Source organism: Acipenser ruthenus, chromosome 15 (genome assembly GCF_902713425.1).
Source record: "Acipenser ruthenus chromosome 15, fAciRut3.2 maternal haplotype, whole genome shotgun sequence".
NCBI classification, from domain to species: Eukaryota; Metazoa; Chordata; class Actinopteri; order Acipenseriformes; family Acipenseridae; genus Acipenser; species Acipenser ruthenus.
In genome coordinates this window covers 35,778,003-35,793,560 of record NC_081203.1, presented here as the reverse complement: position 1 = coordinate 35,793,560, position 15,558 = coordinate 35,778,003, and the positions used below count along the sequence as shown (strand labels likewise).

Here is a 15,558-nt window from a genome sequence, read left to right as displayed (position 1 = left end):
GCTTGTCAGTTTTATAACATGCCATGTCGGGAATTCGCGATAGCAGCAGGAGCTTCTATTGACCTCATGTGTGTGTCGATGTTTACTGGTGTTCTCAGACTCGATACGCGCGGTAAATAAAGTATTTTTTTTGTTGTAGACGTAATTTCGTTGATCCCGGTTTCCGCGGGGTTGCTGTTGTGGGGTGCCCTCGTGTTTCTGATGCAATGTGCTAATGAGTGGAGCTGCATTTCTGAAACCGGCTGTGACTGTACACCTTTCTCCTCCTGGGTAAGAGAAACATTGACAGGTGTTTATATTGACTATGCTCTCCTCTGTAAACATTAAAAAAACGATATCCTGGCGTAACATAATACTCGACATGTTCAGATTTTCTGGGCAGTGCCCCAGACTGCGAGCAGCGTATGTGTGCAACGCATACCGGTGGAGTCGCTTGGTGATAATATGCCTGCCTAACCTGTCAAGTGACTGTCTCAAGTGTCATTATTGAATTATAAATGCCGATCATCTTAGAGTTACGTGTTCAGATCAGAGAATGAACTTGTTGTGCACTAAGATTACAGTAAGTGATCAATGTTGTTGAAGCTGACAGCCTGGGATGATTATTATTATTATTATTATTATTTATTTCTTAGCAGACGCCCTTATCCAGGGCGACTTACAATTGTTACAAGATATCACATTATACATTATTTCACATTATACAGATAACACATTATTTTTACATACAATTACCCATTTATACAGTTGGGTTTTTACTGGAGCAATCTAGGTAAAGTACCTTGCTCAAGGGTACAACAGCAGTGTCCCCCACTGGGAATTGAACCCACAACCCTCCGGTCAAGAGTCCAGAGCCCTAACCACTACTCCACACTGCTGCCCTTCTTGGGATCCTTCAAGAAGCTGCTTGATGAGATTCTGGGATCAATAAGCTACTAACAACCAAACGAGCAAGATGGGCCAAATGGCCTCCTCTCGTTTGTAAACTTTCTTATATTCTTATGTTCTTCAGTGATGTAAGAGCCAGGTAACTGCAGCATAACTGTAGTCCCAATTCATTCATTAATCCACTCTGTCCCACCTGCCTCCTCAAATCAAGGCTGATCTTGTCTTCATCATCGTTTGCAGGGAATGGTTTAAGACCCGCACTGTAGTTTTAGCCAAGCTGGTGGAGTTCCTCAAACTGTTTGTGTGTCTTGTTTGCGTTTCAGTTTAGTCATGCAATGCAGACGTGCCAACAAGGAAGCAGATAAGGCTCCCATTGCATAGCTTCTTACCTTTACACTGTGGCCAATCAAGCTCGTAGTAATTTATTATTTATTTTTATTTCAAACTTGTATTAGAAAGGCAGCTGTCTGCACTCTTGCTCATATTCTAGCAGACACAATGACTGATTCTCAGACTGACGGAGCTGCAACTGAAAGCCCAATGGAGTTCTATGAGAAACTCACTGCGCAAGGGGAAGCAGTGAAAGCGCTGAAAACAGGAAAGGCTCCAAAGGTAGGAAGAGAACCCTTTAAGCTGTACTTTATTGGGGATTCAGTGCCTATGAAATGAATGAAACCTTTTGGAAATGATCCCAAAGGAAGCTGTTTTGTTTTTATGGATTGAGATTTGTGTTCCCTTCAGGAGGAAATTGATGTTGCTGTGAAGCTTTTATTGCAATTGAAGTTGGATTATAAAAGAGTCTCAGGGCACGACTACAAGGCTGGCTGTCCTCCGACGGACTCCCCAGCGTCAGGTGAGAGTGTCCCTGCAGCTGCGGAGGACGGAGACGACCTCGTTGACCCCTGGACTGTAGCCACTTCAAACGCTAAAGGAATAGACTACGAAAAACTCATTGGTGAGCAGCACACTGGCTAATCATTAGTATTTGCAAGGGAACCAAATGCTCTGTTGTTGTTAGATCACACAGTAGAAGATGAATGATTTAGCTATACAGAAATCTATTTCAAACTCCCAGGGGTAGATACGTGTTGTGTTAACTGATACAAAAAGGAATAAGGAAGCGGCCAGAGGGTTTAATCCGTGACAAAAGGCCTTACGATACTGTGAACAGGCAGCTATGCTATATATTTACACTCAAATACAAACTGTAAAAACTAATTATAGCAATGATTATTGTATAATATAAATAACTCATGAATATACTTTCTGTATGAAAATTCAATTGAAAAATTGAAAAAAAAAGAATGAAACAAAAACAGTTATTCTAATCTAGTTATTCTATTCTTATTCTAATCGTGTTAACCAGACTGTATTATGTTGGGGGGGTTGGAAATGATCTTGTGAATCACAGATGGTATATTTCTGTTCTTCTAATGTGCAACCTGTCAGTGCGGTTTGGAAGCAGTAAGATAGAGGCAGAGCTGATTGAGCGGATGGAGAGAGTGACGGGACAGAAAGCACATCGCTTCCTGAGGAGGGGGATCTTCTTCTCACACAGGCGAGTGCAGCAGCCCTGCCCCTCGGCTCTGTCTTTATAGCACAGCGCTGGCTTACTGTCTCGTTGAATCAGGTCTTCGCTCCTTACCCTTTCACAATGGGTCCAAGGATGGACTAGAGGGAGCTGGGTGGTTAAATATTCCCGTTCTAGCTTGGAGAGTCTCGGAGGGAAACGTTATTAAATAAAATTAAAAACGTTTTAACTTTGCTTAGGTTTGCAAACATGTTCACAGCGCTCGTACGGTGATAACTTATATCTCTTGGCTAACTGCATTTCACAGAACCCTTGTACTCAATGTGGTAGTGTCTCTCTAAGAGAGGACTGTATTGTAACTCCTGTGTTGTATCGTTTTCTAGAGACATGCACCAGATCCTCGATGCCTACGAGAATAAGAAGTCGTTCTACCTGTACACAGGCAGAGGCCCTTCCTCGGAGGCCATGCACATGGGGCACCTCATACCTTTCATTTTTACAAAGTAAGTCAGCAGAGCCACAGGAAACCCGGACCCGCCGAGCTCAGCTAATCTGCTCGCTGTGTCCGTGGGATGGAGGAAAGAAGCCAGACTATCCTGTGATAGCACAGTGTGCACAAGATCTTAATATGGGTTAAGGTAAAGGTGAGCTGTATATGCCAGAACAGATTGGCCGTTTACTGTATTTAAATTCAGTGCAAAACCTGTGCAATATTGGGAAAGTGCACAATCACTGACCCGTCATAAAAGCACAGAACAGAGTCCTGTGAAAAGCACAGAACAGAGTCCTGTTAAGTCACTAATTTAAAGAGTCTCTGAAGCAGGGAAGGTTCTTGTGGCATTTCTAATGATTCACGGGCTGCAGGTTCACGTCGGTCTGATGGCTCTCTTTGGAATCCCAGGTGGCTGCAGGATGTGTTTGACATTCCCCTGGTCATCCAGCTGACCGATGATGAGAAGTACCTGTGGAAGGACCTGACACTGGAAGACTGCCACAGATACGCTGTTGAAAATGCCAAGGATATCATCGCCTGCGGGTTCGACGTGAACAAAACCTTCATCTTCTCCGATCTGGACTACATGGGGTATGATCACCGATCACAAATAGAAACAGCTTGGTATAATGTAATGTTAAAACCATGAAGTGATGTAGCACTTGTGATATGCATTCCACAGTCTGGGAGCACAGCAGCTGAAAACTCTCTCTCTCCCCCTTGCTTTTCATCACTGTACTAAATGATATGTTTTTCTGCAGCATGAGCTCCGGATTCTACAGAAACGTAGTGAAGATCCAGAAGCATGTGACATTCAACCAAGTGAAAGGGATCTTCGGCTTCACAGACAGCGACTGCATAGGTACTGCACAGCGCAGCCGCATCAAACAGCGCTCGGTTTATTCATGGATTAAAGTGGCATTTCTGTTTAAAATGACAGGCGTCTTGCTGCACTTCCCCACCCCTGTCTCTTTGGAAGTGAGTTGGCAGTTTTTCGAAGGTGTGCCTTTTAAAAGATCTGTATCGTCGAGGCTTTTGTCACTGTCCATGCCACACCGCACCCCAGGAATTCGCTTTCAGTAAAATTAGGGAAGGGTTTAAGTTGCAGGTATGCAATAAGACTCCTGTTCCAGGTTTACACTGAGCTTAGTAAGACAGGCTTTGTTTTTAAAAGTAATGCACTCGTCAGGTTTTTGCAGTAATTTTGCAAATAGTTTGCTGTTATGCTCCACATGACATTGTGGATGTCTTTTATAAATGATGTCTAAAATAGTGTTTGTTTTTGTAATCTCCAGTATAAAATTAGAAGCTCATCCAGTACTAGATCAATCTGAGTTGATTTGTGTCGGTTTTCAAATGATTTATTTATAAACCAATCCCTGGAAATGTCAGAAGTGATCGATTTTCTAAAAGGAATTATTGACACATGTTTTTTTCTCCTTTGTTTCCAGGAAAGATCAGTTTTCCTGCAATCCAGGCGGCTCCCTCCTTCAGTACCTCATTTCCACAGATCTTCAATGGGAGGAAGGATATTCAGTGTCTGATCCCATGTGCGATTGATCAGGTCAGGAGAAAACCTTACAAAAAACTGCAGGAACTAAAGATCAAGCGATTCATGCAGATGAGTAAAGTCTAGTGGCTTCAGAGCATGTTATGCTAATGAGAGTAGCATGATTGGCTTCAGAGCATGTTATGCTAATGAGAGTAGCATGATTGGCTTCAGAGCATGTTATGCTAATGAGAGTAGCATGATTGGCTTCAGAGCATGTTATGCTAATGAGAGTAGCATGATTGGCTTCAGAGCATGTTATGCTAATGAGAGTAGCATGATTGGCTTCAGAGCATGTTATGCTAATGAGAGTAGCATGATTTTTAAGCCTTGCATACCAGAGCCATCTTAGTGAATGTATTATTCTTGGTGGATTCGCATTGTATCATTTTCTGTTTCAGTCCTCACATCCTGGTGACTTTGTAAGACTCAGAATCACTCCAGTAGCTTGTTTTGCAGTATGTGTGTTTGTGTGGGTTCTTGTTCATCTGCTCTCATGGCAATGGTTTCAGGACCCCTATTTTAGGATGACCAGGGACGTGGCCCCTCGGATTGGCTACCCCAAGCCTGCTCTGCTCCACTCCACTTTCTTCCCTGCCCTGCAAGGAGCCCAAACCAAAATGAGTGCCAGTGACCCCAACTCCTCCATCTTCCTGACGGACACTGCCAAACAGATCAAAAACAAGGTGATGCTTCAAGACACGGAAAACACTGAAACGTCTTCAAGATCTCTAGTGGAGTCGGTTATCATTCAATGTATTTAGTTTTTTTTTGGTATTTCTAAATTTAGCAGCTTATATTCGGCCCTCATCTCTTTGTCACTGGTTGATTCTGGTGATGTGTTTGTGTTGTAATGGTATCTTGGTACAGTGTGTTTCTGTTATAACCTGGAAACACAATTGCATTATTTTACCAAGGTCACCTCCATTAATGTGGAGAGCCACTGGAATAAAACATTGGTAATGAATTGGAATATTCTACACTGCAGGAATCGACTGTATTTGAAATATTATCCAGTATTAAGATTGTCCAGAGCCTGTCCCTCCTAATGCAGCTGAGACAGTAAGGGGAACAGTGGCCACCTCCGGAGGTTGTGAACAGACACAATATATATTGTGTTTCTTTTTTGTGAACTCCACCATGCTTTTTATATCCCTGGCAGTGATAAGCAAGTCTGGTTGCATTTGAAAGCAAGGCAACCCTCTGTGTCTGCGCAGCAGAAACAAATCCACTGGCATCTTCAAGGACTTTTTTGGGAGATAACACATGGATAGGAAGTTGTTATTCTATCATTTCAAGTGAATTAAACTAGGAGTCGTATTCACAGTTCCAGATGTCGCAGCATCCCAATCTGAAAAGCACTGTGCATCAATTTCTTTTCCTTTTGGTTACTGTATCAGGACCAGAAGCTGCAGCTAGAAATTAAGTGGGCAGCCAGATCAGAGGTTAGGAAATCATTTGGATCATTTCAGAGCACTCAGCTACTAGGAACCAGACGAGCATTGATGGAGCAAATGAATTCATCCCGTAGGTAAAGTTTCCTCATCAGTATTAATTGCATTTCTCTCCCCTCCCAGATCAACAAGCATGCCTTTTCAGGAGGCAGAGACACGATTGAAGAACACAGGAAGCACGGTGGAGACGCTGACGTCGATGTTTCCTTCATGTATTTGACCTTCTTCTTGGAGGACGATGAGAAATTAGAACAAATCAGACAGGTGTGTGTCCCAGCGTGCAGGCACTGCGCTCAGTCATTTATCAGCACAGGGCATCTCGTAACCTGGCCTATCTGCTATCATGTTACTTGTCAGCAGATTCCAGATTGAACCCCAAATCGGGTAGGAATGCAGCTCCTTTAATATAACCTGCTGAGACAATACACAGCAGCTCCGGTCTCCTCTGTGAGCTGTGCCAGTACTCTAAGACTAAGCAGCTCCAAAGCTCTTTTTAAATGAGGATGTCCTTTAGTTTTTATGCTACAAAGAGATTATTCAGATACACTCTCCACAGCCCACCTCAAACTGTGTGGAGCTGCGCAGAGATTCTTCAGATACACTCTCTACAGGGGAGGGGCACTGGTGTGGATTTTCTATTCCAAGTGAAACATGTGCAGAAACAGCTGGTTGGATTTGTGTGGATTGCTGTCTTCCACAGAGCCCAAGAACAGCAGCAAACATCACAAACCCAAGCAGCTCGTTGCTGCTGCTCTTAGGCTCTGTAGAGAACAGCAGTCCACACAAACCCAAGCAGCTCGTTGCTGCTGCTCTTAGGCTCTGTAGAGAACAGCAGTCCACACAAACCCAAGCAGCTTGTTGCTGCTGCTCTTAGGCTCTGTAGAGAACAGCAGTCCACACAAACCCAAGCAGCTTGTTGCTGCTGCTCTTAGGCTCTGTAGAGAACAGCAGTCCACACAAACCCAAGCAGCTTGTTGCTGCTGCTCTTAGGATCTGTAGAGAACAGCAGTCCACACAAACCCAAGCAGCTCATTGCTGCTGCTCTTAGGCTCTGTAGAGAACAGCAGTCCACACAAACCCAAGCAGCTTGTTGCTGCTGCTCTTAGGCTCTGTAGAGAACAGCAGTCCACACAAACCCAAGCAGTGGTTTCTTCACGGTTCATTTTGGATGGTAAATTAACCCGATCCACACCAATGGCCCTCGCCCGATTCCGGTGCAGAGCTGGATCCGAGTGATCTGTTGGTGCCACACTAAAGCAGTGCTGCTCGTAAAATAAGCACTGCCAAGACAGAAGTGAGTGGCAGAGCTATGTGTGTACTCCTTTACAGACCAGGGAGCTTTCCTATCAGTCTTGTGTTACTTTTCCAGGACTATACAAGCGGAGCGCTCCTTACAGGGGAACTGAAGAAGTGTCTCATTGAAACCCTGCAGCCCATGATCACGCAACACCAAGAGCGACGCAAGCAGGTGACGGACGAAACCGTCAAACAGTTCATGACCCCGAGGAAGCTGGACTTTCATTTCTAACTGGAGTCGAAATATTAACAAGGAGTCAAAACAGGGAGGCCTTTCTGTTAGAGCTTTCAGATGCACACTGCTGTAACTAAATATGCAGAGATCGTGTTCTTTAATTCACAATAAATGTTCCATCAGATACCCTTAACTGCAGAGTTCTCATTCTTTACAATGTCGACACTGGCAAGTCATTAACTAAGGTCCTTTTCACTACACGATCCTCCCTTGTGAGCACAGCGTTTCATTCATTCATATGCTGTTAGATTAACAATGGCACTTCACAGTATTAAAAACAAAAAAGGACTCGAACTGTGAAGACCCATTGCTAACGCAGACAGGCACAGTCGTACATTTATTTAAGAAATAATACCATGTTTGGTTTTTTTAAAACCTTTAATATGCTTAAATATACAAGTTATTTAAATAGTAGGTTAGATCAAATATAAATACAAACACTCTTTGTACAATTCAATTCTTTTCAAACTCTTTTAGAAATAAATAAATAAAATACCAAGGGCAGATTGGTGAAATGCTTTAGCTGCATATTTCACAGTTTTGAATTATTTGTGAAATGTCATTGGTAGGTGAAGACAAGTTTCTATAGGAAATCCTGTGTGTGTTTTTAACACGCAAGCCTTGTGCCCAAACTCCATGCTTCTGATGCACGGAAATCTCTCAGTGCAGTGATATACTCTGAAGCCTTATTTTATTTAATCATTTCTCGATTCTTCAACGATGTGCAATTTGATAAAGTGGCTGGCAAAGGCACATTGCATGAATACGTCTCCAGCTTTGGAAAACGCTGCAACACAAGCAGTTTCCTTGCTTTGAAATAACAGCTGATTCCAGTTGCGTAACAGTGCGGAGCCCCGTCTTGTGTGTGCGTTTTGCTATGGGATTAATTTCAGCACCATCTCGTATGTAGCGAACACCACCATGTTGACTGGGAAAGCGCGGGCGCAGTTCAGACCCAGCCCCTTGAAGAAGACCCTGGCCCCTTCCTGCCTGGCGCTCTGCGTGATGCAGTTCACTACTCCATTGTACCTTCTCTTCCCCAAGCCGTCCGCCTGCAGCCGAGCCTTGATCACATCCATGGGGGTGGCTAAACCCCAGGCACACGTCCCCGCACAGCCTCCAGCCAGGAGCACCCCTGACCACTCTGCAAATGAGAAGCAGTGAAACTGAGACAGCACGGCCTGGAGCCTACGCAATGTGGACTGGATCCTTAAGGGCCACTCGTTTTCTAAGTTCCTCAAACAGCGTGTGTAGTGTGCTGGCTTGCCCCCAGACAATCCCATGTGGTCAGACTGAGGTTAAATGTCATGACACAGCTAAACAGCAGATCCAGAGCTACATGCATGAACAATGAAGACAGAAACACCCTGACCAATCAATGCAGCAGGGTAAGGGGCTGCTTTGAAGAGTGTGTTGACCTTATCAAGCAACAATGCACGGAGGGTTTGCTCCTTGTTAGTGTCCTCGGGCCACTTTGATGAACAGAGAAAATATCCGATCTAGTAAACTGGCTCTACAGTACAGGAGGGTCATTCTATAGACTTGCAAACAACAAATGAATACAGAAACGGAAGCAGCTCTTCAGCTGGGGTGACGATTTTAGTTATCAAACTACAAAAAACTTTTTACCTGGTTGCTTTTGCCCAGCCGGTGTCAGCCACTCGCAGAAGATATTATAGGTTAGAAAGTAGGTAGCAAACGATGGCCCGTCTTTGAGCATCATTGCATGGGCCCCCCTGTAAAGCCCAAAGACGCCCTCCTCCCTGACGATAGTCGCCATGCAGTGCAGGGGGCCTTGGTATTTCACTTTCACGTTCGCGGTGGAGCCCTGCACAGCGTGCTCAGGCTGCGTCTGAGTCTGCAGTCGCACTTTAACTACGTCTGCAGGCGACATCACCACAACCTTGAAAACAGCAAGGAACACATGCGGAAAGTAAGCACAAGCAACGAAGCAGCAAACACGAAACACACACACACACACACACACACACACACACACGTGCGGCTCTAGATCATGGTGTGCTGAACTTGAATCGGCATTCATCTCGTGCATTCTGTTTTAATAGAGGAGTCTCTTGAATCGTCATTGATCTCATGCATTCTGTTTTACTAGAGGAGTCTCTTGAATCGTCATTGATCTCATGCATTCTGTTTTACTAGAGGAGTCTCTTGAATCGTCATTGATCTCATGCATTCTGTTTTACTAGAGGAGTCTCTTGAATTGTCATTGATCTCATGCATTCAGTTTTAATTGAGGAGTTTCTGAATGTGCTATAAAGGAAGTCAAGCTGTATTCGTGACTGGCACTGTGTGACCTGGTATATTGCAGCTAAATGAAGCAATCCCAGTTGTGCCCTGTTCAATCACAGGGGTACTCAGACAGCTTAAGGGGCCAGGGCAATAGGTGTTTGTGTACCCTTTAAAGAAAGCATACTTCACACATTCTCTTTCTAAAAGGCTGTGAGCTGACAGCAAGTTATTCTACATCAAAGCAGAAGATTTCAATGAAAGAGGCTAGCTGAGGGAAATGGTGCAGTAGCTACTGTAAGTGTTTCCCCAGTTTCACAATGGTGTAAACTAAAGCTGCAGCCCAATTCACATAGTGGCACAGTCAAGCTGTCATGCAGTCTGGTTTAGATGTATAACATCATGATGAGGAAGCCGTTATTCACAAATTTGAAATGATTAAAGAGCCATGGGAAAGCGCACAGTATACAAGTATCTGTAGATCAGATCTCACCAGCAACCAAACCATTTCCAGCCTTGCACGGAACATACTGTACATACCTGTGCAGAGCCAGCTGCCAGTCCAGACAGAAAGAAATCCAGGTGAGCCGGCCTGGCATCCCCACTCCTGTAGCGGCACTGCTGTATGCACTGCAGGCAGTTCCTGTAGGTGCCGAAGGCCACGGACGAGCTCACCGACACCGTGGACACAGGCATGGACACGCCTTTGAAGAAGCCACTGAGCTGGAGAGCACAGAAAAGCAGGGGATTATTATATTATAGGAGGCTCTGTGGTCCAGTGGTTAAAGAAAAGGGCTTGTAACCAGGAGGCCCCCGGTTCAAATCCCACCTCAGCCACTGACTCATTGTGTGACCCTGAGCAAGTCACTTAACCTCCTTGTGCTCTGTCTTTCGGGTGAGACGTAGTTGTAAATGACTCTGCAGCTGATGCATAGTTCACACACCCTAGTCTTTGTAAGTCGCCTTGGATAAAGGCGTCTGCTAAATAAACAAATAATAATAATAATAATAATTATTAACTAGGACACACACTCTGTACATCAGCACTGTGCAGAGCAGGGCAGGGGCTTCACTCACTCACTCTCTCTGTCTTGTAGATGCTGTGAACACAGTGCCATAGCCCCTTGTAGTGTCTCTGGGTCTGCAGTCTCACCTAAACATGATAAACATGGAGTATTATTACTATTGTTATTATTATTAACTTAAGAGTTTCTCTGTCAAACATCAAGAAGAAAAAAACACATGCAATCTTAAAGCTAATTTGCAGTGAACAAGACAAAATGTTTCCAATGCAATGTTCCAGTGGCCCTGCTTCTGGACAGTCCACGATCATGATATTGGAAGGAGCTGGTGTCATAGTTTGCATGGAAACATTTCAAATGAATGACTTTACACGCCATTACAGTAATTTTGGACTGTATACAACAGGGATGGCAAGAAGACTCCCACTGCATAGCAGTTTGATCAATTCCTGGTTTAATAAGACACACCTGAGCTTGTTACCAGAACACTGGGGCTAATCAAGCACGTATTAAAACCTGGAATGGATGAAACTGCAATGCAATAGGAGTCTTATTTCCATCCCTGTACAATCTCAAAACAATGTAGTATTTGAAGCATTTAGACAAAAAGAATCAACTATTTGCATTAAAACCTATACAGAGATACTCATTTCTATTCAGATTAGAATTTTACCTTGACTGTATCCAAGGGGTAACCCACGAACACACCTAGGGCTCCTATGGAGGATAGGGACACAGGTGTTAATACATCTAGACCCTGGAGAGTGAGTGACAGCGCCCTGGTTTTACTGTGAGTTCAGTAAGACACACAGGTGTTAATACATCTAGACCCCGGAGAGTGAGTGACAGCGCCCTGGTTTTACTGTGAGTTCAGTAAGACACACAGGTGTTAATACATCTAGACCCTGGAGAGTGAGTGACAGCGCCCTGGTTTTACTGTGAGTTCAGTAAGACACACAGGTGTTAATACATCTAGACCCCGGAGAGTGAGTGACAGCGCCCTGGTTTTACTGTGAGTTCAGTAAGACACACAGGTGTTAATACATCTAGACCCTGGAGAGTGAGTGACAGCGCCCTGGTTTTACTGTGAGTTCAGTAAGACACACAGGTGTTAATACATCTAGACCCTGGAGAGTGAGTGACAGCGCCCTGGTTTTACTGTGAGTTCAGTAAGACACACAGGTGTTAATACAGCTAGACCCTGGAGAGTGAGTGACAGCGCCCTGGTTTTACTGTGAGTTCAGTAAGACACACAGGTGTTAATACATCTAGACCCTGGAGAGTGAGTGACAGCGCCCTGGTTTTACTGTGAGTTCAGTAAGACACACAGGTGTTAATACATCTAGACCCTGGAGAGTGAGTGACAGCGCCCTGGTTTTACTGTGAGTTCAGTAAGACACACAGGTGTTAATACATCTAGACCCCGGAGAGTGAGTGACAGCGCCCTGGTTTTACTGTGAGTTCAGTAAGACACACAGGTGTTAATACATCTAGACCCTGGAGAGTGAGTGACAGCGCCCTGGTTTTACTGTGAGTTCAGTAAGACACACAGGTGTTAATACATCTAGACCCTGGAGAGTGAGTGACAGCGCCCTGGTTTTACTGTGAGTTCAGTAAGACACACAGGTGTTAATACATCTAGACCCTGGAGAGTGAGTGACAGCGCCCTGGTTTTACTGTGAGTTCAGTAAGACACACAGGTGTTAATACATCTAGACCCTGGAGAGTGAGTGACAGCGCCCTGGTTTTACTGTGAGTTCAGTAAGACACACAGGTGTTAATACATCTAGACCCTGGAGAGTGAGTGACAGCGCCCTGGTTTTACTGTGAGTTCAGTAAGACACACAGGTGTTAATACATCTAGACCCTGGAGAGTGAGTGACAGCGCCCTGGTTTTACTGTGAGTTCAGTAAGACACACAGGTGTTAATACATCTAGACCCTGGAGAGTGAGTGACAGCGCCCTGGTTTCAGTGAGTTTAGTAAGCCACACCTACACTGGGGTTAATCAAGCATGTGGTGAAACCTGGAATGGGTGAAACAGCAGAGTCTGGTTTGGGTTGGTTTTCCTCAAGGTTATGGTTAGGAAAGAAATGCTTGTATGGTGGGACTCTACGACTTTAGGCTTCTGTTTGATCATAACTCAATCTGAGCTGGGAACACTGGGACTCTGAAGTGAGCACAGCTTGGGACAGCAGCAATTGACGTGATAGAAAACAATGTTACTCTCCTGCAGACCTGCGGTCACTTACAGTTACAGCAATTACAATGCTTTTCTGCTCAATTACAATTACAGCTGCAGTAATTACACTATCGAGTAACATAAACATCCGCACACATTAACATGTTCACTCGATTTATTCTGAACAACCCGAGCAATAATCACCGGCGTGAAGACGCAGACATACTAATAGAGCAAATGGGGTCGCCAACAAAGAGGCTGATGAATGATTAATAAATATCCGATTGAAGTGTAATCGACCTGTTACATCAATTACAACCGCGCAGGCGTGCCAGGGCTCAAACTACAACTGCAGTTAATGACGAACAACACAATTAATTACGGCTGCAGTCCTGTCGTGTAGCGGAACTTGTTTTAATAATACAGTGGTCCGATTGGACAGCTGGCGGATGAGGCTGTGTAAGGTGTTTTTAAAATCCACTCGTGATAAAATCGCGGTGCGGTGTAATCTGCACTTTCCTTTATTAATAACGTGTATATTTATTTATTTATGTATTTGTGGTGAATGTTTGATATTACAATCGCTTGAATTAACATATATATCATGTAGAGGTCATGCGGCCGGCAGTGTATGATCACGTGACCAGGCACTTGTGTTCTGTAGCTGTATCACTGATTTCATTTTAAAAATGCAGAATACTTACATGCAACACAGACGAACAAAGGAAGGAAACGTATGGGCGCAATATGTACAATACATATCTACCCTTACCCTTGTCAGTCCAGTACTATCCCCAAAGCAAAGTGCACACAGTCCTATAAACATCACAATATTATTAAGCAGTAGAAAATAAAGTCAGGTTCACCTCCGATCGACCCGGCTGCAAAATCCGCAAAATGCATTCTTCTTTAACCTCGCTGAATCGTACCACGTAACACTGAAGCTGCGTGCAGTATTAATAAAATAAGGACAGAACCGGCGCTAGCTAAATCACTTTACAATCGTTTCAAATCCACTTCACCAAGGCAGTAGGGGTAGAAACCTGCGTACTTCCGAGCGCCTACGAAAATGTCCGAATCCATTCGGATGTCGATGCTGAACCAGCTGCCCATGTTATTGTACGCAGCCATTCACAAAGTGATGGAAGACGGGTTTGTAAAAATGGTTTCCGGCCGGGTACATTTGAAAACAAACATTTCCCATAATATCAGTAACAGGAGCTCTTCCAAGTATTAATGCCCTTTCAGGTAAAGCGAGAAACACGGGTCGCCCAGTGTGAGACCCACAGACACCCTCACAAAAATACTGACTTTAATTCATCTGAAACTTTAACATGCAAAATATTTTCAACGGCAAATTAAGATTTAAGATTTACAAGGCATGCTTGCATGTCTTTTTCTTTTCTTTTTTTAAATTATATTTCTATTGTTTCCAAAACCAGTACAACAAATTCATTATATATGTGTATATATATATATATATATATATATATATATATATATATATATATATATATATATATATATATATATAAAATAGAATGCATAAATATTACATCCAGTTCAATTCATATTGGCCAACCCTTTACTTGAACACAGTTCAATCAATAGCAATAGAAATGTAGCAGACTGTAGATGTATTTTTTCTTATTCTTGATATGCTGGCCTCCTTGTGGGACTGGTTGATTTCTTCCATTATGTTCAAGGACATGGTTAATTGACCTTATAGTCAATGGTAAAGCAATCTCTTCCATGGGAGTGAGATGGCACAGTGGGCTAATTTTTTCAGTACTTTTTAGAACTTTTTGACAATAAAATATAAATCTTTTCCAGCAAACTCAATTCTGTATCAAAGAATATCAAACTCAATTCTGTATCAAAGAATATCAGCGTCACCTCATTCTGGACGTTGTGACAGCAAACTCATGCTGCCTGAGCGTGGTCACGGACTCGCGTCACGTCATGTCACATCATGTCACGTCACATCATGTCACGTCACGTCACGCCACGCCACGCCACGCCACGCCACGCCACGCCACGCCTCGCTACGCCACGCCACGCCACGTCACGCCACGCCTCGCCACGCCACGTCACGCCACGTCACGTCACGTCACGGGACCATCACCCTCTCTGCGTGCTCATTGGAAAAGACTGTGCCACCTCACTTCCATGGAAGAACATGCTTTTTCATTGACTTAAAGTAAATTAACAAAGTCTTTGAAAATAAAGAAAGGAACTTCTGGATTCAAAGCCAGTCCCACAAGGAGGACCAGCACAACAGTTAGTGAATTAGCCCACTGTGCCACCTCACTTCCAGTTTTTTTTTTAAGAAGCAGTTCCAATAATATGGGTGTAATATACCTGTGTAGCCAGTCAAGTCTCCTGCAGTGTTGTTAAGATAAGCAGAGGAGACAGTGCCAAGTCCCATTCGAACACCTAAGATCTTGGGAACCTCTATAATTAAACATTGCCTTGCCAATAGTGTTACTATGAGAGGGGAAAGGTGTGTGGGGGGGGGGGTGACTTCTGTGTTTTTCTCACCCTTAGGCATAACTGGCAACACATTAGTTTGAGTCACAGATTCCAGGCCAGGGAGAGAGCCCAGTGTTGCTTTCAATGGGTGTTTTTATTTGTTATTTTTCTACCCAATCTGCTGAATCTG

General features: G+C 43.9%; 2 protein-coding genes across 9 annotated transcripts; one reads left to right on the top strand and one right to left on the bottom strand.

The window, feature by feature from the left end:
- The first annotated feature begins 43 nt into the window (after positions 1 to 43).
- On the top strand, positions 44 to 7,579 carry LOC117422446 (tryptophan--tRNA ligase, cytoplasmic-like). 3 transcript variants are annotated; one of them, XM_058988116.1, is made up of 11 exons: positions 44 to 270; positions 1,348 to 1,500; positions 1,630 to 1,843; positions 2,338 to 2,446; positions 2,803 to 2,922; positions 3,321 to 3,503; positions 3,674 to 3,774; positions 4,364 to 4,476; positions 4,974 to 5,147; positions 6,039 to 6,179; positions 7,285 to 7,579. In XM_058988116.1, the coding sequence occupies exons 1-11, from the start codon at positions 202 to 204 to the stop codon at positions 7,441 to 7,443; spliced, it is 1,536 nt and encodes a 511-aa protein (XP_058844099.1). In that variant the 5' UTR covers positions 44 to 201; the 3' UTR covers positions 7,444 to 7,579. The 3 variants fall into 3 exon arrangements, with proteins under 3 accessions (XP_058844099.1, XP_058844101.1, XP_058844102.1); XM_058988118.1 differs by having other exon boundaries at positions 1,344 to 1,500; XM_058988119.1 differs by having other exon boundaries at positions 143 to 270; positions 1,379 to 1,500.
- Positions 7,580 to 7,798: 219 nt separating this feature from the next.
- LOC117422449 (solute carrier family 25 member 47-A-like) lies at positions 7,799 to 14,027 on the bottom strand. 6 transcript variants are annotated; one of them, XM_034037485.3, is made up of 6 exons: positions 13,763 to 14,027; positions 11,389 to 11,432; positions 10,775 to 10,846; positions 10,234 to 10,416; positions 9,076 to 9,349; positions 7,800 to 8,590 (listed from the first exon to the last, which is right to left on the bottom strand). In XM_034037485.3, exons 1-6 carry the CDS (start codon positions 13,797 to 13,799, stop codon positions 8,322 to 8,324), a joined length of 879 nt encoding a protein of 292 aa, XP_033893376.2. In that variant the 5' UTR covers positions 13,800 to 14,027; the 3' UTR covers positions 7,800 to 8,321. The 6 variants fall into 6 exon arrangements, with proteins under 6 accessions (XP_033893377.2, XP_033893376.2, XP_058844111.1 ...); XM_034037486.3 differs by lacking the exon at positions 10,775 to 10,846 and having other exon boundaries at positions 7,799 to 8,590; XM_058988128.1 differs by lacking the exon at positions 11,389 to 11,432 and having other exon boundaries at positions 10,771 to 10,846; positions 13,763 to 14,024.
- Between the last annotated feature and the right edge of the window lie 1,531 nt (positions 14,028 to 15,558).